The 25,134-nt window shown below is 33.0% G+C and overlaps 3 protein-coding genes across 5 annotated transcripts; 2 read left to right on the top strand and 1 right to left on the bottom strand.

Moving 5' to 3' along the window:
• Positions 1 to 5,220: 5,220 nt before the first annotated feature.
• Positions 5,221 to 8,394, bottom strand: LOC123919080 (LEAF RUST 10 DISEASE-RESISTANCE LOCUS RECEPTOR-LIKE PROTEIN KINASE-like 1.2). Its single transcript, XM_045971303.1, has 4 exons — positions 7,555 to 8,394; positions 6,986 to 7,021; positions 6,629 to 6,895; positions 5,221 to 6,328 (listed from the first exon to the last, which is right to left on the bottom strand). Exons 1-4 carry the CDS (start codon positions 8,321 to 8,323, stop codon positions 5,415 to 5,417), a joined length of 1,986 nt encoding a protein of 661 aa, XP_045827259.1. The 5' UTR covers positions 8,324 to 8,394; the 3' UTR covers positions 5,221 to 5,414.
• Positions 8,395 to 11,401: 3,007 nt separating this feature from the next.
• On the top strand, positions 11,402 to 20,153 carry LOC123916121. Of its 2 annotated transcripts, none has more exons than XM_045967494.1 (6): positions 11,402 to 12,090; positions 12,641 to 12,855; positions 16,991 to 17,282; positions 17,363 to 17,448; positions 17,589 to 17,680; positions 19,183 to 20,153. In XM_045967494.1, the coding sequence occupies exons 1-6, from the start codon at positions 11,809 to 11,811 to the stop codon at positions 19,434 to 19,436; spliced, it is 1,221 nt and encodes a 406-aa protein (XP_045823450.1). In that variant the 5' UTR covers positions 11,402 to 11,808; the 3' UTR covers positions 19,437 to 20,153. The 2 variants fall into 2 exon arrangements, with proteins under 2 accessions (XP_045823450.1, XP_045823451.1); XM_045967495.1 differs by having other exon boundaries at positions 11,410 to 12,090; positions 19,189 to 20,153.
• A 1,989-nt stretch (positions 20,154 to 22,142) lies between these two features.
• On the top strand, positions 22,143 to 24,827 carry LOC123915770. Of its 2 annotated transcripts, XM_045967007.1 has the most exons (5): positions 22,143 to 22,429; positions 22,518 to 22,913; positions 23,636 to 24,050; positions 24,168 to 24,377; positions 24,476 to 24,827. In XM_045967007.1, the coding sequence occupies exons 1-4, from the start codon at positions 22,207 to 22,209 to the stop codon at positions 24,367 to 24,369; spliced, it is 1,236 nt and encodes a 411-aa protein (XP_045822963.1). In that variant the 5' UTR covers positions 22,143 to 22,206; the 3' UTR covers positions 24,370 to 24,377; positions 24,476 to 24,827. The 2 variants fall into 2 exon arrangements, with proteins under 2 accessions (XP_045822963.1, XP_045822961.1); XM_045967005.1 differs by having other exon boundaries at positions 24,168 to 24,827.
• The last annotated feature ends 307 nt before the right edge of the window (positions 24,828 to 25,134 follow it).

Raw genomic sequence — 25,134 nt, 5'->3', positions numbered from 1 at the left:
ATCACATACTTCTATGGCCGAATTCTACATCGTATAGGGCAAATACGTTGCAGGTATTTGCCCTATAGGGAGGCCAAAATACTTGAATAGAATTGTACCGACATTAGGATTAAGAAAACATTTCTCTCACATTCACATAAACGACTTCTCTACATTCACCCTGATCACACTACTTTTAGAGAAATTTGAATACAAAGAATATTCTTAATATATGTGTGTCATTGATGAATAATGTATCATCCACATACTGCAAATGCGATATAACCAACCCATATGCATCTTTACTAATTATTGAAAGAACCCTTAAACAAATTTAAGTGATTTTCCAGCCAAATCACACATATACTAGTATATATCTTGCTCAGCCTTCAACTAACTGAAGGGGCTGATGGAAGAAAATGAGGCAGATATTATAGTTCCTTACTCATGTCCTACATTGTCATCCATCCTTATGGTTAATCACAATATATGCCACCAAATATTGATAGTCACATGTTGCAATTCTAAATATAATATGAAAGAAAATTAATTGAGGCTAGAAAGTCCATGTATTTGATTTGATCTAAAATTGTGGTATATAGATTGATTCAAACACAAAGAAACAGATAGTTCTCGACTTGTCACATATATACATATTATACGTATCGATCGTTTCAATGATCATGCAGATGATTTTAAGAGCACTTACATACACATATTAATGTGTTTGCTTTAATTTGAACCAGAAAAAGAAAGTAATATGTTTTGTTATGCCACCTCCACGTGAAAGCCAGGTGGTTTTGATTTCATATGTTCCCTGACAAAATGACAAATTCATACTGTTCACTTCATACCCCGCCATAACTCTAAAACATGCAGCAGTTGGATCCTCTATACACTCTTATAAATATATCATTATGTCACCATCAAATTATTTCGTTACATTCAAAATTATTATGTTATTTTAAAGACAGAATCATGTGCAGTACTGCAGTTAGTTGTTTTTGTAACTAACGTAATGATCATAATACAAATCATCGCACCGAGAAAAAGTATTTCTTAAATTCAATGTGAATGATTCATCAAGCTTCTCTAATAATTCAACTGTGGTATAGTGTTAATGGTTTGACGAAGGGTTCAACTGATTTCTTGTATTCAAAGTTAGCTTTCTGACAAAGGTGATCAAGACCGCACATTTCCTGTTGAATAAGTGGCAACAACAATGCAAGTATATGGATGACAAGAAAGCTTCCATTTGAGGGGGAGCATACAAATTATTGTCTCACACTTGAAACTTGAAAGAGAGATTGTTGTGACAAATGTAAGACGAGTTATGTCACATGTTACTTGAAAAAGTGGAGGTTGAATACCACGAGTAATGTTATTGGAACAACTCAAATTGAGAGGAGGATAAAGAGTAAAACTATAAAGTGAGAGTAGAAGAGAGAGTAAAAATATAATGAGAGTAACATTTCTCGAATACTTTGTGAGAATACCTACAAACCTAATGTCTTTAGCCTTTGGATAAAGATGTGGTGTCTAACTTACTTATATGTATAGCAGAGCCGATTCAACATGATTAAAGGCCTAAAACAGATTCTATTATGAAGCCTTGTAAAATAAAAACCTTACCAACTAAACTAAAATATTAAAAATTTAATTGTCATATTATATATTTATAACTAAATTAAACTATTTTGAATTTTTTTTTTTTTGTTTAAAATTTTGAGGTCTAAAGCCTTTGTTCGAGCTTAGGCCAGTTATATAGTTGCTCCTTTATGACCCAATAGCAGGACATGAGATTAAACCTTCAATTATCCACTTCTCTGCACTCGGTGGTGTTTTGTGGTTGGTTTGGGGTTTTTTCCTTGGTGAGTGGTTATTGGTTTCTTTTTGGTTTTTGTTTTCTTGGTGGATTTTCTTTTTTAGTTTGTTTCTTTTTAATTTGTTGTTTTAATCTATTGAATACCTTTATATTTTATATATCTCTCTATGTATATTTGTCATTAAAAAATATAAAAAAAATACTAAATTTTTATAAAATATATTTCTTTTTTGTTTATTACAAAAATTGGTAAAGGTTCAATGTTAGAACGTGTTGTGATTTAAATAGAAACAATATTTTGGTTCAATATGTTAATCAACTAGATCGTTATAAGAATGAAAATGGCAGATTAAATTTTAGTGAGAAGACAATTTAAGAAGGTTGTAATTAAGTCACTAGGTTTGGTCTAGTGGTGAGGAGTTTAGATAGTACGTTATAGGTACTGGATTCGATTTTCAGCTCATTGTAAATCAAAAAAGTCGTAATTAACCATAAGAAAGGTGATTGAAAAATGTGGTCAGGCAAGAAAGTAACAGCTTGTTATTGGCAGGTTATGAAATTTCATAATATGATCATTTTTTTGCCGTATGATCATACCTTTTAGGAACGGTTACTTACTAGACTGAATTTAAGTGGTTATAAACTTCCCCTATGACGAATCGTTAGATAGAATTCGAATTCGATTTCTAATAAAAATAATTCTTTTTTGGATGAAAGTTAATACGAAAAATGTAAACTTTCTTATATTAAGTACTGTAGAGTAAATCTTTGTTATAAGATGTATATAACCTGTAAACAGTGACGTTTGTTTGTCTTTATATATCTAAGCTAGCTACTTTGCCTTTTATCAATTTTCTTTTCAAAGATTAATCAACTCTAATTGATCATAATTGATGTTTGTTTTGGCCCTTTCCTTATAAGGAGTTAGTGGATATGAAATGTTCTAAGATTAATGCTTTCGGTTTTCCTTATCCGCCACTATATAACAATCCTCCTCCACTTAGAGCTTAGTTTGATTGATTAAGACATCTATTTGTCACTATCCAAGTTCAATATATCAATTTCTAAGTTATAATAATTATATATTTATATATTATAGTGGGTCTTTTCGGGGGCGGCCCAGGCCATGTGCGACATGGGCCGTGGCACAAGGTCTCTTAAAAATGATGGTCACATTTTTTTTTATAGAATAGTAGTATTAGTAAGGTAAGGGGTGTAAAATTAATTATTTATGTTAGAACATGTTGTAAGTTCCAACCCGTTTTTCTAATTAAGGAAAAAAAAAAGTAGCAGAGAAGAGAAGCATATGCTGCTGCGTATCCGTAATTACTTAGTACGATCAAAAACATCAAAACAAGAAACTAACTTCTCCTTCTATTCTAAAAAACTCCATTAATTCACCACCACCACCACCATCAGACGTCGACCTGCCACCATCATCGGCGGCAGTAGTATGAATCTTTTTTGTTGTTATTGTTAGATTATGAATCTTTTTTATGTTAATTACAAGAATGATTATATTTTTATGTTATTTGCAATTTAAATCGATGATGATTATTTATAAAGAAAAAATTACGTTTTTTTTTTATTTATTAAAAACCCACTTTCATATTCTGCACAGAGAGCCTCCAAAAATTCGGAACGCAACCGGGTCTCTTTCTTCATAATTAACTCCTTTTCCAATCAATGAGCCATATTATGCCCTTTACTCCACTACGATGATATGTAATATAATATAATTCCTTCAAAGAAAAAATGTAATATAATATAAAGTAATTTTGTGATCATTAATCCAAACTATGACATGGAATCCAATAACTGAAACCGTATCTTCGGATTAGTTTATACTATAGTAGTAGTTTATTGTAAATTTGTAACTATAACTATATTTAGTTAGAATCTCTTTGAAGATTTGGTTGGGAGAATAAGATGCTAGATAAGGAGAATAAAACAAATGAAAGTGATCAATTAAGTAGCTTTAGCTTTACCAAGATATGAGCAATGCTACTATTCCATCAAACACGGGAGTTTTATTCTTGTTTTGCTAAAAGAATTAGAACATTTGCTCTCTAGTCTAGTGGGTTTATATATATGGAGTATAACTCATAACTTTAATTACTTCAAAAACAAATATATATCTTTATTGGGATTTTTTTAAAAGAAAAATCTTTATTGGAATCAAGAAGAGACTTGCGGAACCGGATTGTATGCACTCAAAATTGTATGCAATCATGCGGTCAAAATAGATTTGGCCGTCCGATTATGATTGGACGTTTTAGATTAAAATTTTTTTAATCGAAATGTATGACTATTTTAAATCTGAATAATCTGATCTTAATTGAATAGTCAGATTTGTCATGACTGCATGCAATCCAAATTTGAGACTTAGACACCATGTATTCGATTGAAATCTTTAAAACATTAATGGTATAAGTCACCTTGTTTGTTTATCTATGTTGATGTGAAACTGACAACTCAGACTTAAATTCAAGCATTCTTACCCAATCCAAAAGAAATGAATTTGTCTATTCTAGACCAATGGAAATTTTACCCATTGTTTTGAAGAAGGGACTCAAAAAGGAGTTAATCTAATTGTTGACAAGTGATTTGTGTTGCAACACTAGTTCATTCTCAATGACATTAAATTTTGATATGTCATATTCTTCTTAATTTTAATTGCAGTTTTTATTGGGCCTTTTGTAAATAACCACTTTTAATGGCTAACATGCTTTGGGAGTATTTAGTTTTTATTGAAGGTGGTGGCAGACATGGGGTAGTTGACATAATAACTGTATTACTATTGCTATGCCTCTTTTCAAGAAGCACTCTAGGTTTTTATGTATTTGTTGTTTTGGTTATTATTGTTTTATTATTTTATAGTGTTGGTTTGAATAATTGATGAACATGTCACATAAGGTTTGGACAATTGGTGAGTGAAGTGATTTGGAAAATCTTGTATTTTTTTTGTTGATATAAATAAATTTAAGTGAGGTGACAATGAGATCTGATCTAAATAGAGAAATTATTATTACTCACGTAAAATTCTCAATAAAAATATTCAAAATATCAACAATATAAATGTCGTCTCTTAGATCTATAGGTCAATAGTTTTTATAAATTTTATAATATAAAAAATGACTTAATTGATAAATGTCATCAACTGAGTCATTGTTTAAGCCATAAAAAATGTGAGGGTCATGAGTTTTTATTTCTTAAGAGTATCATCGACGGTTATAAGAATTTCTGATAATTTTTTAACATTGATCTACTACATTCAGATGGTCCATGTTAGCACTTGCCTAAGACGTGGTCCAATGTCAGCACTTGCCCAAAACTTAAAGAAAAACTTACATTTACTTTTCTCTCCCTTCAAAGATACTAGCGGGCTTGAATCCGGAATTTATGAAATCGGAACCTTACTATTAAATCTTGTCATATTTTATTCCATGGAATGGTGCCTGCCTGCTAATTTTAACAAAAGTGAAATAGTTTGCAATTTTGATGATAGATTTAATTTATAATTATAGCAGAAGAAATGTAAAGCAAAAATGTGATATGCACAAGGATGTAATGTAAATTAATACTTTATGAGGAATATATTCAATTTCAACTATGTTCTATCAGGGAAAATAATGGTATTTGAATCTGGTGATGATGGTGGTGGTTCATTTTTTATCAAAGTAATATCATCATCATCTACTGAGATATCCAACACCTCAGGTTTAGATTTATATGTTCCATCACTCTGAATATCCTTAAGCCTTTCCAACACTTCAACCATAGAAGGTCTAACATCTTTAGAATTCTGCAAACACTGAAATGCTAACTCTGCCATAGCATTGATCATTTTCCTTATCTTGAAATCTGATTCAAAACCAAGTGTAGGGTCAACAAGCTCATGCAATGTTCCATTTTGAATCTTCTTAATAGCCATGTTAGACAAATTGATATCTTGCCTTTTCCTCAAGATATCGACAGCAGGCATAGACGATATCAGCTCAATCAACACAACTCCGAAGCTAAATACATCGCTTTTATCAGTAAGTTGATAGTACAAATGATATTCCGGATCCACGTAACCAGGAGTCCCTTGTGGAGCAGTTGAAATGTGCGTGACATGGATTGGAAATAGACGCGAAAGTCCAAAATCTCCTACTTTGACACTAAAATGATTGTCGAGGAGAATGTTGGTTGTTTTCACATCTCTATGGATGATGTCGGTGGCGTGAAGATATACCAATGCACTAGCAGTTTCTATTGCAATGTTCATTCTGATATGCCAAGGTAGCATGCCGGGTTTTGCTTTCTTACCATGAAGGTGATCAGCAACAGTTCCATTAGGAACATATTCATATACAAGTAGAAGTTCGCGACTGTGGCGTGAAGTGCATCCATATAGTGACACAAGATTTTGATGGTGTAAGCCGGTTAAGATCTCAACTTCATTCACAAATTGCTCAACTCTCCTATAGTTGTTTTCGTTCATGCGTTTCACCGCAACGAAACGTCCATCTCGCAGTTTTCCTAGCCAAAGAAATATCACAAGGCAGGAACTTAGGTTAGTGATCATTCAAATTAGTACACAAATTCTACTCGGATCGAATTATTAGAACTAATTTATTGGCATAAGTACTCGTACAACTATTTAGAAAATCTAACGGAAAAAAGCTTATGATATGTTACCTCAGGATAACTTATGAAAATAACTTATATGAAAACAGTTTGACGTTATTTGACTAGACTATACATGAGCACTTATATAATAAGTGCTTATGCTTTAAACACTAAAAAGTTGGTTATCTATACAAGACTAAGAGTTATTACCAAAATAGACTGTGCCAAAGCCTCCATCTCCTAGTGCTGTGGTAGAATCAAAGTTGTTTGTGGCTTTTTCAAGTTCACTGTAGGTGAAGAAGTGGACTCCATGATATCTACTTCCATTCTCAGAATTTTCTGAACTAGAACTAGAAATACTATGAGATAGTTTAGTAGATGATACTGCATGAATATTCTTTTTCTTCTTTCTACCATAATATATGTAGAATGCAATGCCTACAAAAATTGCACTGGACACAGCAGCAACAGCAACCCCTATGAGGAATCATTGGAGTTTGCTTTCAGTTAGTATAAGCACTTAAATAACATAAGTATGTTTTGCTGTTAATTGATTAAGTTTATTACCTACACCAAACTTCTTTTTCCAATTCCATCCATTGTCTGTGACAGTTCACACAAGGTAAAGATGAGTGAGAGCATTTTCAAGGCCATAGTTCAATCCAAATCAAGGAGGATAATCATAATATTCTAGTCCAAGTTATTAAACAAATATATTTTTCTTGAAAATATAAGATTAGGTACATAATGGTCAAAGTGATTATATAAGATTGAAGCCACCATTTTGATATAGTCAAGGATGATGTTTTATGAACAAAGCAAAATAGTCAAAGTCAACAAAATACACAATGTTCACACACATCACATAGTATCAAAACAGTATAATTGTTCAAAAAAAAGTATCAAAACAGTATATGAAATATTATAGTATGAACACAATTTTGAGATAGCTTATGGAAACAACTTATCAGATGTTTCAGCTTATTTTCATAATTAAGTCGTTCAGGATAGCTTATGGAAACAATTTGAACTTATTTGATCTTTTGTTATAAAAATAACTTACATAAGCACTTATGTTATAATTGCTTAATTAAGTTGTTTATCCGAACACAGTCTAAAAGGGAAAAAGGACGTACCGTGGAGATGAGAACAATCTAAACCTTCAGTTCCATCAGGACAATAGCAGGAAAATTGAGACCTATCATTCCCTCCACAAGTTCCATTACTGAAAACACATTTTAAGCATTCTTGAGAATTTGAAAAATATTTAACATCAAATCCATTACTCAAAGCTTTGTTCAACTCTTCAATTCCACCACCAATCTCCACTTCCTGTGTTACTTGAACTTCAAGTCGAACTCCGTCACATTTTATACCTTCTGCTAATGCAGAATCTGCATAGAAAGCGCGCTTTTTCTTATCTTCCTTGCACGAAAACGAGTTCACCCTTGCTTTCGTGCCATTTAGAAACTCGATATCGTTAGGACAGTTATATAAAATAGTGATGTTTCTCACATTAGGCATATATTGAAAGTGCCTCAAGTCTAAAGAAGTGTTGGTTAAAGCCGAAGAACAATTATCATAAACAAGGCCTTTTCGAAACATTTTGATGGTGTAACCGAGTTGATCAACGTGTAAGACTTGGAAATTTTGAGAAGCAATTTGAATAGATGTGTTTTGAGAATCACATTTGAGGTTGAATTGATTGGTGTAGCTGCCACAATAATTTGGTCTGTTTTGTCCCCAAAATGGATAGTATACAGATAATTCACCACCACATGTGTATGGTTTGAGACACTCTTCATATTTGTTAAGTTGTTGTTGGGAAATTGATGTTGGCAAAGTAATCAAGAACAAGAACAAGGAGATTATGTGAAAGTGATTATCATGTATAAACAAAGCCATAGAAGAAAAATGAGAAGTGAAACAAAATATGAGTGTGAATGATTTTTATTTGCCATGATGTAATTATAATAGTCTTAGACTATAGAGTTTTTATTTTAGATATGTTTCTCTTTGTTGTTTGACATTTGATTTTTCAAAATTGGCTGATTGGTCTTTGTTTATAATAATAATAATAATAATAATAATTAAGATTAATCAATAATTAGGATGTTGGTTATATGGCTGTGTCATGTGTGTGAATGAGTAGTATTTTATAGTATGAGTATTTGAATAAATGTACAGATTTTGACTTGCAAATTAATTAAATTGTGATGTAGTTTACTTTTCCAGTTATGATTAGGTATATTGCTTAATCAAGTTTTTTATTTCTGATGTTTTATTATTTATTTAGTCTATTTTAAATTATGATATACCGGCTAGTAAAAACAGTAAGACCAATTCAAATGTATTATTATAGATATAGAGTGATGATTTTTCTTAACAAATATTATAGCAATTTTAAAACCCAGAAATAATGGACAGTTATATCAGTTGAAAATGTTGACAGAGGGACGTATCAAATACATCACGCCAACTTACCAGAGTACATTGAGTAAATTAATTAGACCACTAGTATTTCAAATTAATCATAGCTTATTTATTATATTTTTTACATCTTTTTCTCTTCTCACACTCTTTCACAATTATTTATCTCTTCACAATTTTTCTTTTGAACATACATACCCTAAGAAAGTGAGAATTTTGAAACATTTTCTTTAGTTTACCATATGGTCAACCCCAACCCACTTGGGGTTGGTCGAGTGGTGTTAGCTTGAGCCCTTGGAGTATGCTTCTCTTAAGGTCTCATGTTTGATTCCCACTGGTGCCAATTTCGGTGGGCTAAGCTAAGTCCATACAGAGCAAAAAAAACTCTGGCTTTAAATGGGCCCCCCACAAGTGGACGGTGGGATTGGTCCCTTGAATTAGTCGGTCCTAAGACCGGATACCAAGTTTTCAAAAAAAAAAAAGTTTACCATATGGTCATATCATAGTATTAATATTTTTGTAGGAAAATAATTTATGTGAGTAAGTATTTATATATCATTCACTAATGAAATCCTTACATCGGTAGCAAGATTCAAACTTACGTTATTGTGAAATATGAGTTGAATTTTTATCAATTAAATCAATCTTAATTTGGTAACTTTTTTGTATACCATAGATTTCTTCCGCTTCAAGTAATCATATTCAAGACATGCCAAATGTTAATTGTGGATATCCATCTCAGACGATATTCAAATGTTAGTTCACTAACCCAACTTTAAGACTACATTGAACTTGCAAGTAATTTAACTTTAAGGACCTTCATTTAACTTGGAATCTTGGTTACAAGACTATTTTTTGTTAATGTTTTTCCTTGATTTTATACTACTCATGATCCCTTTTTGTTTTCTATTTATTTCAAAAGAAGTAATAAAACACATCTACTACCATTTCCAAGTAATTTAATTAAAATAAAAAGGTAAAAAAAAGTACTTTTGCAAGGGTGGCAATATCATCTCATCTGATCTACACGTATTCTGGTTCAATAGTACAGAAATTGAGAAATATTTAGACGAATATTGAATTGTTAGCGGCATGCAAGGCCACTGGCAGTGGTCCAAACTCACCTTTGTCTAACTCTTATTCATATTCATTGTCAATTTACTGCAAGTGATAATGATGAAAACACCCTTTCAAAGTTTGCATTATTCAAAATCTTACTCCTGTCCTCATCACTGCCTCATGATTTAAATATACTCCTAAGGAAAATAATAATAATAATAATAATAATAATAATAATAATAATTTTTTGTAATCTTTTTGACACGCCTTATACCGTGGAGTTTATTTGATTTTGATTGATTTATTTCATTTTTGCCTTTAAAAAAATAATCGAATATTAATTGACTTAAAAAAAGACACACATTAATTGAATCACTTCACCAAGCCACCAGCCACCAGCCACCAAAACCATCCTTTGTGTCAAAAACAAAAACCAAGTCTCACTTGAATACTAACCCAAAAAAAAAAAAAGTCTCAATTGAATACATTAATTAATTTTTATTTTTTACCAAAAGTATAGTTAATTCATTTTAAATAATTGGGTAAATAGTGTCATACCCCCCTGCAAAATAGGCGAGTTTTGCGTTACCCCCCTGCAAAATATTTTTTTGAGATTACCCCCTGCAATGTCAAGATTCCTTGCGTTACCCCCCTGGCTCAACAAGTGGGCATATGACATGGACGAATCTTGACGTGGCATGACACGTGGAAATTAATTTATTTTTAATTGCCAACTCAGTAATTATTTATTTTTTAATTAAAAAAAATGAAAAAAACTTTTTTTTTTAAAGAAACTTTTTTTTTAAAGAAATCTTTTTTTTTTTTAATTAAAATATTTGAAAATTAGTCAAAGTTTCTTATAAAAATGACCAATTTTTTTCCCAAAGTGTTCCTTATAAAAAGGACCGGATGAAATATTATTATTTTATAATAAGAGGGACAACATATGCAAATATATTAGTTTGAGAGTAAAATTGAAAAGAGTAATTAATTTTTTTTTTGTCAAGTAGGATACTATTAGAAATTACACCTTAAAAATGAATAAATAGTGTCTAAGGTTTGAATCTTATTCTCTACATGTATAATTCAATATCCCCTACCAACCGAGACCTGAATCCCATGCAGTCAAAGCATGCTGCAGTCATGCAGTCACTACATGTAAATCCTTAGATTGAATTTTGATCAAATTAATAATATACTTTAATAAATTTGGAAGGCTGAGATTAATCTGTAGTCAAATAGTAATGACAGAAAATCCATTTCCCTGCCAATTGAGCTAATCTCACATAGACAGAGTAATTAAATTTTATTTTTGGTACATAGTGTAATTTTTTTAATTTTTTTTTTGGTTACTAGAGTAATTAAAATTTTATTGAAGACAAAAGTGATGCTCTTGTTGTAATAATGAAGAAGCAATTAATGTAGTTAATTAAAGAACCTACCCCAAACATTTACATAATCATTTAAAATGACCCATAAAAATGCAAAATCATAGAATCCCCACCAAACAAACATTGGTATGTTATGTTATGTTATGTGCACTACACACACATTCTTCTCTTCTCTCCTTTTTCTTGTTTGTCTTTGTCGTAACTTAAGAGAGAGAAAGCAATCAAGCTTTTCTTCTTTTTCTTCTTCACATATATATTCCTTTTCAATCTTCCATTGCTCATCAATTTCTCCTCTTTTTTCTCACAATATCAAACACTTCAACTTCCTCTTATTGATCCAACCTTTTTCGAATAACAATTTTTCTGGGTCTCGTTCTTTAACAATCGAAAACAATTTTTTCCGATAAAAATTACATTTTGAAATTTGGGTCGTGTTTATTTCAACCAATACTTCCTCCGTTTTCTCGGTGACCAAACGGAGGAGAAGAATTGTGAAAACCGATTTGGAAAATGCTGGGTACTGCACTGCAGTTTGGGGGTGTTCGTGGTGATGATCGGTTTTACATTCCTGTCAAAGCAAGGAAGAATCAGAATCAACGTAAGCAAGCTCAGAAAGCCAAGAATGGTGAAGAGGAAATTGTAGATTCAATTTCTGATAATAATAATAATAATAATAACAATAACCAATCTTTGTATTCAACAACAACAGTTCCATCTGTAGAGTCTGTTAGTAACATTGATAGGTTCTTGGATTCCACAAAGCTATTGGTTCCAGCTCAGTATTTCTCTAAGGTTTATCTCAACTATTTTTTTGATTTGTTGGTTTTGAAATGCTGAAACAATGATTGCAAATGTGTTAACCTTTTTAGTGTTTTTGTTTTGTATTGTTTTCTGTAATTGTGTAAATGATGACAAGTTTAGTTTAGGATGTATTGTTGCAATTTAGTCCCTTAAATTTACGAATTGGAAAATTAGTGGCTTACATTAAAATACGCCAATCAATTTAGATATGGCTTTTGTTGCATATTGTTGCATATAAAGATATAATCTTTGAATTTATGGTGATAAATTTGGAAAAAAGACTAAATTGTCGGATGCGGTTCAATTTAAGTTAAGTGACTAAATTGCTATTTTGTAAATTTGAAGGACTAAATTTACCCGACGTTATACTTTTTAGGATTAAAATGCTCGCTTACTCGTTTTTATTACTTTCCCCTTTTTAAGTTCAGCTGCTTATTATTTATATGATCGGATGGTATAAAGTTCGATTGTTGTGAATTGTTGTTATTTATTGTTGTTGTATGGTTCATTAATTTTTAGTTTTATTTTGTTGTGTGCGTAGACGACAATGAGAGGTTGGAAGACTTGTGATGTCGAGTACCAGTCTTACTTTCCTCTGAATGATCTATGGGAATCGTTTAAGGAGTGGAGTGCATATGGTGCTGGAGTCCCTTTACTACTCGATCAAAGGGAATCTGTAGTCCAGTACTATGTTCCGTATTTGTCAGCTATTCAGCTATATGGTCAACCTACTGAGAAGTCGAATGCCAAGCCAAGGTATTGCCATTTCGTATGTAGAATCGTTGCTTTTTGTTATATGTGCATAGTGCATACATATATAGCATAACAATTGTTTAATTTAATACAACACTAATTGCTGGAAAAATGGTTTAGTTGATCATAGGTGTGACTCCTTTGTTCTGTTGCTCTGTGAATTAGTGATTTGTTTGTCATGTAAATTGGTCAAATGGATTTTATGCTGGACTGTGCTCTGTTGTTAATCTAAAAATAGGTCCGATCTCTCTCCAAACCTAACATGATAGTTTCCCATCATAGGGCCCACTAAAACCCACCCATTGCCCTGGATCCGCAGATTCAGGGTCGCTCGGGACCCATATTCCCATGGTCCCTTCGCTCAACAAAAAGTCCGAACCAACGGCTCCTTTTTCTCCCGATCCCTCATCAGATCTTGATCCCTTTGCATTCAAATAAGCTCTTTCATCCGCCAAATCATATGAATATTCTCGGCATCCAACAGGTTGCTGGTTGACAGAAAAATTGAAAAGCAAATGCAAGAGAAATAAAATTATATGCTTGTGATAGATAGATATATAATGGTTTGTCACTTTCTAGTCCACTTATAAATATTGTGTGGGGATAAAAAAGGCTCAAAATTCAACTTTTAGGCGGTTACGCCGAATCCGCATTTTTTTGCGTTTCAGCCGAAAAAATAGTAATTAATTCATCCGACATCGGAAAATTACGATTCTTTCATGGTTAGGCTTGTTTTAATGTCCCTAACAAGCATAAAAAATTTCGTAAAAAAAATCAGTCCTCTAGGTCCACTTTTAAGCACATTCAAAAACTTATGGATACAGGGAAAAAATGGCAGTTTTTCTACAAATCTGAAAATGACTTATCAAACATATATAGGGGGAGGCACATTGAGGGTAGGCTCAGGTTGCGCCCAAGCCCCCAGGATAGGCTCAGGTTGCGCCCAATAGATATAAAACCGCAGGAGTTCAAAATGGTGAAAGTCGGGAAGACTATTTGTTGGCTTTTTACAATAGATAATCTGATGGGCTTGGCTGTTATCAAATATTTTTATTTTTGTTAACTCGAGAGCATTGTATGAGTAAAACTATCCTCTTTTATACATGTTACTTGGTCTTTTGTAAAACATGTGTCTCAAACATAAGTTCATAGCTAATTTATTTTGTTCTATTTTCTCTCTCCCATTGGTTTTTGCAATTAACTTAAGCACTATTTTCATCCTTTTACTCATATTTTCTAGCAAAGAAAATTGAATAGCATTCTATTGATTATTCTCCTTTTTCTTGAGGATTTAATATAGGATCATGGTTTTAAAAAATGATACTGAAACCACAAATCACAGTTTAGGATTTAACTCATAGGAAACATATCTAGTTCAATTAACATATTTGTTAAAAGAGGAGGGATATTAATTAATCCAGCCATTGATTACTATTTGAATTAAGGGCCAAGATTTCGAGTAACTAAAAAGAGTTACTCTTGGAGTCAATATATCCCTCCCCTTGTTGAAATGAATTGTTCTGAGTTTTGCCTTTAAGCTCTACGTTTACTGAACCCACATTCACTTGGTGATGTAATGCTTTTACTTTCAAACCATTTTTCTGAAATTTGGAAAAAATTGCCTAAGTGTGTTGTTTGTGTGTGTAGTGTGTCTCTCACTGTATATGTATGTATCTTTTGTGTAGAAAAAATATCGAGTTAACTAGTTAAATTCACATATTTGTTGAAATGAATTGTTCTGAATTTTGCTTTTAAGCTCTACGTTTGTTGAACTCAAATTCACTTGGTATTGTAATGCCTTTACTTTCAAACCATTTTCCTGAAGTTTTGGACAAAATTGTTGAAGTGTGTTGTTTCTGTCTCTCTCTCTATCTCCTCACTGTATGCGTGTGTATCTTTTGTGTAGGAGAAAGTCATAATACCCCGAGTTTGGTTACTGCCCAGCCATAGTGTTTTGGAGTTTAGGTTATGGATGTATTGTTAAGAATAAAATAAATAAATACTAATTAGGCACCAAGGAATGGGGAAAATGCAAATAATTATAACTAGCTAAGTAAGAAACCAAGAAAAGAATTTGACAGTTTATAGTCATTAGACACCAAAGCAGGGGGACAAAGTATCTACAGACTTCTTGCTAGAAGTAGGGAATAAAAAAAGCAATAGACTTAAACCCATTGTGTGACGCTAAACATTGCTTATCTGTGGTTTACACTAGCAGTAGTAGCGGTTCAAATTTAGACCAAATAGTCCTTTAGGGGACGCTAAACATTGATTGTATTTGCAACTATCACGTTCAGGTTATCTACCCATTCTCGGCATTGTATCTAAATTTTTGGTAACTGCATAGTGCGAAGACAATGCGGCATCCTACACGATAGACACACTGTTCTGATAGTGATTCTATTTAAAGAATCACTTGTTATTTTGAATACTTTTAGAACTTGAATTGGTAGTTACGTTTTATTGGGTTTTTATTTTAATGTTAGTGACAAATTAGAAACATTAGTTAATTTAATTGTTATTATGTATGGCAACTCTTTTAATTTTGTGAATTTTTCTATTTTTGAGTATTTATGCATACTGTTGGGGTTTATGTTTTTTTTGTATACTCCTCTTTAGTCTTTGTAATAACAGCCATTATTATCTGCTAAACCACTTTAGCAGTTTTGGGGTTGGGCGCTAGGCTATCTATGATTAACAACATATTAATGTGAGATGCATTAAAGATGATGACGAAAAATTATTATTCACAGAGCAAGATATCAATGAAAGATGGAATGGAATAGTTATTTTCTTATAAACATTTTAATGAAGGACACAACTTACAAGTATTCTTTGAACTCTAACATGCTGACTAAACACGACAAAGGAGGATCAAAATTAATATCAAAGAATCTGAGCATGAGGTAAAGGAGGAATTGGAGAGGATAGCAAATGAATAGGTAGTTGGACTAGATGATATACCTATTGAGCTTAGGAGGGGGATAGGAGAGAAAAACATAAGATGACTAACGGTTTCTCCACATGACTATCGGGTCTATATGAGCATGTCAAATTATTAAGAGATTAACTTTCTGAGTCATACTATGAAGCTTAAGAAGAGTAATTTAGTGGGTGATTATGACAAGAGATGAATATCAAATTGGTTTTATATCAAATTATTAAGAGTGATTTAGAAGTAAATGGTCATTTAGTAACCTTTGTGACATTGATTGATTTATGTAGTAAACCCCTAACCTAGTATCTTGTTGTGTTCAGTTCACTTCTTTTGAGCAACTTATCCGAAGTCCAAGCTATTAATAAAAGGCAGGTTTTTGTTGCAATGGATCTAAATTCATAAGAAGCAGTTTTGTCGGGTTGCACGATAGCATGTGGCAATAGAGTTAATGCATTGATGGTTAAATAATCACTAAAGTTCAAGGCAGTTGTGCAGCATCTCATATTTTGATTTGTATTTTAACTGTTTAGATATAATTGGTTGAAAAGTTTGGCTGTCAGCTGGAAGGGTGTATAAAATGTTTGTGAGAGGTAAGTGGAGATACTGCATTTGAGGGTATGTCGAGCCCTCTTCTTATGCTTGATATTGATATGGAGCTTATCTGATCAATATTTAATATCATTCATTTTATTGCTTCAGGTTTCTCACTTTCTCTCTGTATTGTGAAGTGAAACCAGCATAAATAGAGTAGATCTAGACATTTCTCGTCTATGATATCATATCTCACTCCTTCCCTCCTCATTCCATTCAATTTTCACCTTAACCAAGAACACTTCAAAATTTTAGAAACATAAATTTATTGGTTTAATTTGGTCCTTGTAGTCATCGAGAGTTTGGCCGAGATAATAACATATAAATCAGCATTGAATTTTGATGAACTAGTGATTCATTTTAGATCTCAATGTATTGAATATGATAGGTTTTTACCTTTTTTTTACTCTCTCTCTCTCCCTCTCTGTATGACCATTGATTCTTGTATGCAGTCAGTGTAATACAAACTTAGTGAATTTAATTTTGCTATTTTGATATATATATTCGCTTATTTTCCTACTGCTTTGCAATTGTCGTATATATGATCTTTCTAGCTATTAGTATGCATTAGCTTGTAACCAACCAGAAATGATTTTCTTATTTAATTAGGTACGCAAGTGAAGATAGTGATGGTGATTACTACAGAGATTCATGTAGTGAAGGAAGCAGTGATTGTGACTATGGAAAAAGGACCGAATGTTTTACAGCACAGAGAAGCAGTAAACACTCAACAAGTGGTGTCTCTTCTCAAATGAGCACACTGTCTATACATGACAAACACAATACAGTACAGGAAGGTTTTTCTAGCAGTGATGACAGTGAAACTGGGAATCCTCAAGAACTGCTTTTTCAATATTTGGAACAAGGTCATCCTTATAGCCGTGAACCGCTGACCGACAAGGCAATGTCTGATCTTAATTAATTTGTGGCTTTTAACCCTAATCTGAACAGTCCATCTTATACTTTACAATATTTGGACAGATACTAGATCTTGCACGCGACTATCCTGCCCTCATGTCATTGAGAAGTTGTGATTTATTGCCAACCAGTTGGATGTCTGTTGCATGGTGATCTAATGCTTAACTTCTTTCCTTTTTTGTTTTTTTTGTTTTGTTGCTGTTTTGTATAGACATAACAAGGTTAGCTTGATCTGATGCTTTAGTGCAGATCTTTTTTGTCGGTTAACATTTTAAATGTCATTTTCTAGGTATCCTATATATCGAATACCTACAGGTCCTACTTTAAAAGATTTAGATGCCTGCTTTCTAACCTACCATACACTCCATACACCCTTGACAGGTAATTTTGCAACTTCAAGTCTGTGTTTATCTGCAGTGGCATTTTGGCTTTATATAGCACTTCTTTTGGCTCAAAATTTTTAGTAGATATACTTGTCTATTTCAATATTATTTCCATTTGAGTTACCCCTGGTTTTGTTCTTCAAAAGTTGAAAGACACATTATTTTGTCCTTGAAAGATTCTTATCATCAATTATGTCCTTCAAAAATGCAAAGTGGTATCAAAATGTCCTCCAAAGATTTTTTTGCCATAAATTTTTCTCTTAATAATTTAAAGTGTTAAATTTAGCATCCCTTAGGCATGCACAAATCGAAATTATATTTGTCCAACAATGAAGGACCAATTTGATGATGCTTTTATTTTTGGAGGATCAAAACTGGGGTTTACTCTTTCCTTTATCCTCTGTAATATCAGTCAGAAACAATTAACACTTCATTCCTTTTTTTTTCCCGCTAGCTTAAAAAATGGGCATTTTTTCCAATGGCTTGTATCTAACTCTTGGGAGTAACAATTGCTTCCTCGACTTTTATAAATATAAATACCATGTTTTGCTTTATGTGTTAGTGTCATTGTGTTTTAGTTTTGGAACTGAAATAAACACTATAAATTTTGTTTAGGACTGATAATATGTGATCGATTACTTTACAAAACAAAAGAATAGAGATTGTTAGTTAAGCTTGATTTTTTTTTTGAACTGCAAAATTTGTATTAATAATGAATAACAGTAGTACTAAACCCAATATTTGGTAGCCAGTACAAGTGGTACTATACCCACAAAAAGAAAAGTGCTTGAAGGATAACAAAAGTATATAGAATGTAAGTTTGGCTGGAGTCACTTAAAAATGTATCCTAGAGGTGAGTATTGGGGAATATACTACAAGTCTTCTGGTTTAATTATCTTAGGGTCTTTCTTAGAAAATGTTGGGGAAATAGAGGATATCCACCCTAGAATTCAAGCAGGGTGGATGAAATGGAAGAATTCTTTGGAGATAATATGCTGACGCATGTACGTCATGCGCCAGAGATAATCCAAGATACGATGCTAATATAAACTGATCCTAGAAAATAAACTAAGATATTCTAGTATAACTTCCAAGAGTTCCTTACTACACTTTCTTTAAATATAATATCATTTTTCATGTAAATCTAGATACACATGTTTTACAATTACATTGCTCACACCTGCACATGTAGTAGTTCTGCAGAACTTGTCACAAATGGCTGCATCATCCTGTCAGCTGTCAACTGTACAGCTAAGAACAGAATGACTGCAAGTCTGCAACTGATTTGTAACCACGTTTTTTATCGCCTTCTTGTGAAGGAAGCATGACGCATTAAATTGACAAATATGGAAAAACACAAACTGATTCTTACAATGCATTACTCGACTTGTTGGTAGCTGTTATTAAGCAAAAATCATCCATGCTTTAAAAAACATGAAATATAATTTCTGTTTGTTGCAGTGTCGACTGATTTATTTTCAACATATTTATTTTGATTAGTTGCAGGAAGTGCCCCTACTCCTGGTCCTACACTGGTTTATCCCAGTGAGATGGACGGTGTACCAAATATTTCCATACCTACTTTTGCAATGGCTGCCTATAAATTAAAGGGATCTATTTGGATGAAAAAAGAAGTTGGCGACAATGAAGTAATGAATTCACTCTTGCAGGCTGCAGATAAATGGTTAAGGCTAGTTCAGGTGACTCACCCGGATCATCAGTTCTTTAAATCACATGGCACATACTACAAATGAATTTAATGATATGATGGCATGCCAGTTCTGTTACCTTGGTTAAAACTAAGCCTTAATTTCATTGCCTTGGTGCAAACTTTGAAAAGTCCATCCATCTGTAGTGATTGTGATGGCATCATTGGCATGGTGTGGACAGCCTAATTGTCGGTTTTTGTTATACGCCTAAACAGCACAATAGATGAAAGCTGGTCTCATGCGATGAATTCGTTGAGATTGTCTTAGCGAAAATGAAAAAGAAAAAAAAGTGTTTTTTTATAACCGGAACTCCCTACTGAAAAGGGAGAAAAACTAAATATGAATCTAAAGTTAAGTGGGTATGTAAAACAGATTAACAGAGAGGATGTGTGGGTTTAAGCCAGACTGTACAAGTATTTACAGTTCAATAATGGCTATGATCCCCTTAATTCCTGGACATAAATATTTACACATGTTGTGATAATAGAAGAAAATGGAAGAAATACTAGATTTGGCTGTGTGGAAAGGCACAATTTTGGTACTTTGATGATGAACTAGTTGCTCTGATGATAGGATAGATTGTGTATGGTATTTGTACAATTCAAATAAATGTTTCACTCTTAATGTTGTGTTTTGGAATGACAAATGTTTGTATGGTAGTTATATGTTAGTGTTATGTCGCGGGCAGAGATAGAACTCTCGACCTCCTTATCATTTCACTCTTTAATTTTAGAATTCCAACCACCAAGCTAACTTTATATCCTTTTTGGGATTATAATGTCATTCCTTCTGATGCTTTGGTGGGAGAAATGTATTATCTGTCTTGCTGTTGTACTTATTATACAATGTTAATACTAAGTTCGAAGATGGAATGCTAGGTAAAGTATGCAATCTTGTAGTTTTAAATATATATAGAATGCAGGGAAAACCATTTACTCAATCTAAATCGGTGTAACTTCCACCATTAGTGGATATCACATCACATTCACACTTGGATGGTAAATGGTGTTAACTGGATAAGCGTTGTTCTAATGTGGCAAACAAAGCAGTCACACCATCACAATTATAATCACTGAGTCGCCATTATAGTCACACTCAGTTTGAATAATTAGTCCTCTTTTTTTTTTTGGTCATGAATAATTAGTCTTTTTAATTAAGGCCAAATGTGTTTTTCTTCGGATCCGGATTTGCTGCTGTAATTATTACACGCAGTAGCATGCTGTTTTTAATTTCAGCCGTTAATCTTAGATGAGACGGTCAAGATTAAAAATTGTGTTTTTTAGTTACATCAATCTCAGCCATTAAAATGAAATCAGATGGCCCATATACATTACTGCGGCCTGCTGTTACAACATGATATCTGAACCCTTTTTCTTGTAATATTGTAAATTTAGGTTTTAGTCCTTGAAAAAAAAATATTTTCGTTTTGTCCCTGTAATATCATATTCCTTTCATTTTAGTCATTTATTTAGATAAGTTATACAAAAACGATGACATGCATTTGATGATGTGTCCTCTGCCACGATGGCTTGACATATGTTTTTCGGGTAAAGTGTGCTTTTATTTTTTTGACAAAGGCAAAGTGTGTTTTTAGTCCTTGTAATGTGGACGAATTTGAGTGTTAATCCCTAAAAAAAATGCATTTGCTTTGCCATCGTAATATTAGATACTTTTCGTTTTAATTCATAATTTTGACACATTACAAAAAAAAAAGCCGACATGGCTTGTATCTACTAGTTGCACCATTGTCATGTTTGCTATTAACGCTCACTTCACATTTTTATTTTCGTGACTCAGTAATATTTTTTTTTAAAAAAAAAGAAATTGATAAGGCACCAAAATCATAAGATTAAAATAGGGACTCAATATGAAATAAAAAAATTAAATATTTTTCATCTCTTCAACACCATTTTCATCTTCTTCATCCTTCTTAAACTACAAATTCAAAAAGAAGAAAAATAATGAAAACTCAAGGAGATGAGAGAACAATTTATCAAATTTCTTTAAGTCCACCTTCTTCATACCCTTTTTGCAAGATGTAAAATTGCTAAGATCCAATCCACAAATACAAACAGAAAGAATAAAAAACTAATAATTTTTATTAATCGAAAATGAAAACTGTAATTTTTTTTTAATTTTTTTTGGTTTTCACTTTCTGGTTTCTAGGAGAAAGGGCCATAGTAGTCCAGAGTTCGGGGTGAGTTATGACAATAAGTGGTTCCAGTCCCCTCCTAAATGCAGTTGCGGGGGATCGAACCGTAGTCCTTTCTACCAAGTTCAACGTCAATCACCACTGAACCAACGAGTTATTCCAAATGGGTCCTTAATGTATATTAAATATTTGTAAGTAAAAAAGCTAATACAAGATCAAAACTGAGGACCAATTGATTTTGAGCTCGACTCAAAGATAGTGGTGGATAGTTTTCATTCAAATAAGTGTGATGCTACTGAGCTCAGTGATATTATTTCACATTGTAAACAGCTATTCTCTAATTATTACAACAACTCTAGTGTTGAGTTTATTAGGCGACAAGCCGTTGCTCATAGTTTAGCTAAGGCGGCCACATATGCAGCTAGTCCCCGTATTTTGGTTGATATACCACATTGTATTGAACACCTATTGATCAATGAAATGCTATAAGTTCATTTTCTTCAAAAAAAAAAAAAAAAAAAAATCAAAACTGAGTGAATTTAATTAATTTTTTCTTTTCTTGCAACAAAACAATTTGCTTATAAAAAAATAAAAAAATAAAAAAGCACAGATTGAAACTTGAAATCTGAAACCCTAGAGTTGAGACACAGTGTGAAAGTAACCATGAGACGATTTCTGCTGAGAAATGCTTCTCTCTACACTCGCAATCTTCTTCATCACTCTTCTTCCACCGCCACTCCACTCGCCGTTTCATCTCACTCCCGATTCCGTCTCTTCTCCTCCGATGATAAACCCGCCCCACTTCCCTCCACCATCGAAAAACCCGTTCCAGCTCCCTCCATCAAAGAATCCGCCCCTATCGAATTCGAAGACGTCAGCAACAAAGGTTTCTCTCTTCCTTTCAATTCTCATATACACACACACAATGCCAATTACAAATCTGAATTACTTATTATTTTTTTTTTGTATTTCAGATTTTAAAGCTATGATTGAAAAATACTATAAAGGCGACGAAACAATGCTTCCGGCGATCATGGAAGCAGTTCTGAAGAGGAGATTATCAGGAAAACATGAGGATACTGATGATGAATTGATGCATGAACTTTTTATTAAACCTATTGATGATGTGGCTGATGAGGATTTTGAAGAAGATTTTGAGGAGATGCATGAAACTGATGAGGAGATTGATGATTTGTATAATGCAAGAGACCATGTCATGAAGAAAATGGTTAAAGATCCATACTTTAATATGGATGAGAAGAAATGGGATGACATTGTTCAAGATGGTATTAAGCATGGTTTTCTTATGCATACAAAGGAGTGCGAGGATATTCTCGAGGATATGGGTAACTGGGATAAACTTCTCCCAGGTACGCCATTGTTTGTTCATATCTTTATATTATGTTGGTTGAAAATTAGGTTATGTTTGATTGTGAAAGCTAGATAATTTTGGGAAAATATAGGGTGCATTTGGGTATATAGGTTAATTAAGTGCTTATGGAATAAGAGAGAAAATGAGTTTAAACTGTATTTGCATAAGTTGTCGGTTCAGTCGTTTCATAAGCTATCATTTTGAGATTATTGAAATTTCGTAAGATTTTTTGTAAGTTCTCCTAAGCACTAACGCAAGTGCTTGTGTTTATGAGATAAACTCAACTAAAGGTTTTCCGAACGCACTTGTAATCTCCGTGGTTGGTTATGCTATTGCTAAGGAGTAGGTAGTATATTAAATTTGTGGTATGGTGCAGTGGTGTAGGAGTTAGTGATTAAAAGTTAGAGAATATGAGGGAATGTAGTGCTTTTTTTTTTTTTTTTGAAGGAAGGGAATGTAGTGATTTTAATATGTGATACTGGTTGCAGTAAATATCTATTTTTGAATGAATTTTGTTGGTTATGAATTGAATGTCAACCGGCCTTTTTAGTCTTCCATTCAATTTCAATGTGCAAAGCTATCGTTAAGGGTTTTATACATGTTCCGGCTTCACCATGGAAGTTGTCTTCTTTTGAGATGATGTTTGAATAGTAGTGATCACCTTGCAGTAGTTTGAGTACTATTTGTTGATCATTTTCTTTGCTTTGATATCTTATATAGACGATATAAAACAGAAGGTGGAAACAAAATTTAATGAGCTAGGGGATATGTGCGAAAGAGGGGAACTTGAACCTGAAGTTGCTGCTCAAGAGTTTAAGAAGTTTGAGGATGAGCTTGTGCTGGAATATTTGAAGAAGGCGGAAGAAGAAGCGGCCTTGCAGCCTGTTGATAATTCTGTGCCAGACGAGCAAAACTATTCTGATGATCCGCCTGGTGAGGGCCCAATTCTCCGGTGGCAAAGTCGAGTAGTATTTGCTCCTGGCGGTGATGCATGGCATCCCAAAAATAGGAAAGTGAAACTATCTGTAACGGTGAAGGAGCTTGGACTTTCAAAATACCAATTTCGCCGTCTAAGAGAATTGGTAGGAAAACGTTATCATCCAGGGAGAGATGAACTTACAATTACTAGTGAGAGGTAAATGCTATATAAACAAAAGTTGATTTATGCATTATTCGATTTTATAAAACTTATGTCTGAAAACCTTGAAGTAGCAACATTTGTATTTAAAATTTTCTTTTCCATATTTTCAAGGTTTGAACACCGTGAAGAAAACAGAAAGGACTGCTTGAGGACTCTTCTCTCACTCATTGAGGAAGCCGGCAAAGCTAATAAACTAGTGGATGATGCCCGGACTTCATATGTGAAAGGGAGACTCCAGGGCAATCCAGATTTCATGGCGAGGTTGCATGCTAAGTCCATGAAATTGCGAGAATCCAACCAAGTTCCTGCTTGATTTTTCAGGTCTGATGCAGGAATTTCGGAACATGTCACCTGCTTAAATTTCCTTATTGCCCTCAGATTTTTATTTTCTTTTGTGTTTTTTACCCTTTTTTTTGTAGTTTTTTTTAATCTATAAAAAGTAGTTGCAAACACGGGTTCAAGTTGTAGAAACAACTCTGCATACTGGTGGGGGTAAGGCTGCGGAGATCTGATCCTCACCCCAAAATGATAGGAGACTCGCAAAGGGCTAATCTTTAGTTATATTTTATATATTTGCACTTGGCGATGCTGAAGTTGTTTTTACCTGTAGCCAGTGGTTTATGCTGGCCGACATTTAGACATGCTTTGGAGAGTTACTTGTCTTTTTCACCAATAATATGATTTAATGTACATAAGTGATGCTCACTGGTCACTGCAATGCTAATTACTGACAGTTAAAAGGTTGTTAATCCATGAGCACTTTGTTGATCAGTTTTTCTGAACCGCATACCTGATGCTCAATGTGTAGCAAGAATGTTGGATAATTTAAATCACAGCTTTAAATTAGGAGTTTGTTGATCAGTTAAAGTATTAATCACAGCTTTTGTTTTATCAAGTAGGAGTTTAAATCATTAAAAAAGAAGTTTAATTATGCACTGTATGTTTTGAGAATCGATAAAAACAAAAGAGCGAGAAACTGAAGGAAGACAATGCGAAACATGTTTATTTGCAAACTACATATTGTAGCTTGTGGCTTATCAAGTTAAAATGGCATTAATTGTACGGTGGCGGTGAATCA

The sequence above is a fragment of the Trifolium pratense genome, linkage group LG3 (assembly GCF_020283565.1).
Source record: "Trifolium pratense cultivar HEN17-A07 linkage group LG3, ARS_RC_1.1, whole genome shotgun sequence".
NCBI classification, from domain to species: Eukaryota; Viridiplantae; Streptophyta; class Magnoliopsida; order Fabales; family Fabaceae; genus Trifolium; species Trifolium pratense.
The sequence above is the reverse complement of the archived record's forward strand: the minus strand, read 5'-3'. Positions and strand labels throughout refer to the sequence as shown.

What these genes read in the sequence shown, in the direction of transcription:
- LOC123919080 (XM_045971303.1), bottom strand. Translation starts at nt 8,323, where the DNA reads ATGGCTTTGTTTATACATGATAATCACTTTCACATAATCTCCTTGTTC. An exon ending in AGATTGTTCTCATCTCCACG is followed by an intron (nt 7,022 to 7,554) that starts GTACGTCCTTTT and finishes GAACTGTCACAG; the next exon opens with ACAATGGATGGAATTGGAAA. An exon ending in CTTTGGCACAGTCTATTTTG is followed by an intron (nt 6,329 to 6,628) that starts GTAATAACTCTT and finishes TTCTTTGGCTAG; the next exon opens with GAAAACTGCGAGATGGACGT.
- LOC123916121 (XM_045967494.1), top strand. Translation starts at nt 11,809, where the DNA reads ATGCTGGGTACTGCACTGCAGTTTGGGGGTGTTCGTGGTGATGATCGG. An exon ending in GTGAACCGCTGACCGACAAG is followed by an intron (nt 17,283 to 17,362) that starts GCAATGTCTGAT and finishes ATATTTGGACAG; the next exon opens with ATACTAGATCTTGCACGCGA. An exon ending in ACTCCATACACCCTTGACAG is followed by an intron (nt 17,681 to 19,182) that starts GTAATTTTGCAA and finishes TATTTTGATTAG; the next exon opens with TTGCAGGAAGTGCCCCTACT.
- LOC123915770 (XM_045967007.1), top strand. Translation starts at nt 22,207, where the DNA reads ATGAGACGATTTCTGCTGAGAAATGCTTCTCTCTACACTCGCAATCTT. An exon ending in CGAAGACGTCAGCAACAAAG is followed by an intron (nt 22,430 to 22,517) that starts GTTTCTCTCTTC and finishes TTTGTATTTCAG; the next exon opens with ATTTTAAAGCTATGATTGAA. An exon ending in CTGGGATAAACTTCTCCCAG is followed by an intron (nt 22,914 to 23,635) that starts GTACGCCATTGT and finishes TATCTTATATAG; the next exon opens with ACGATATAAAACAGAAGGTG.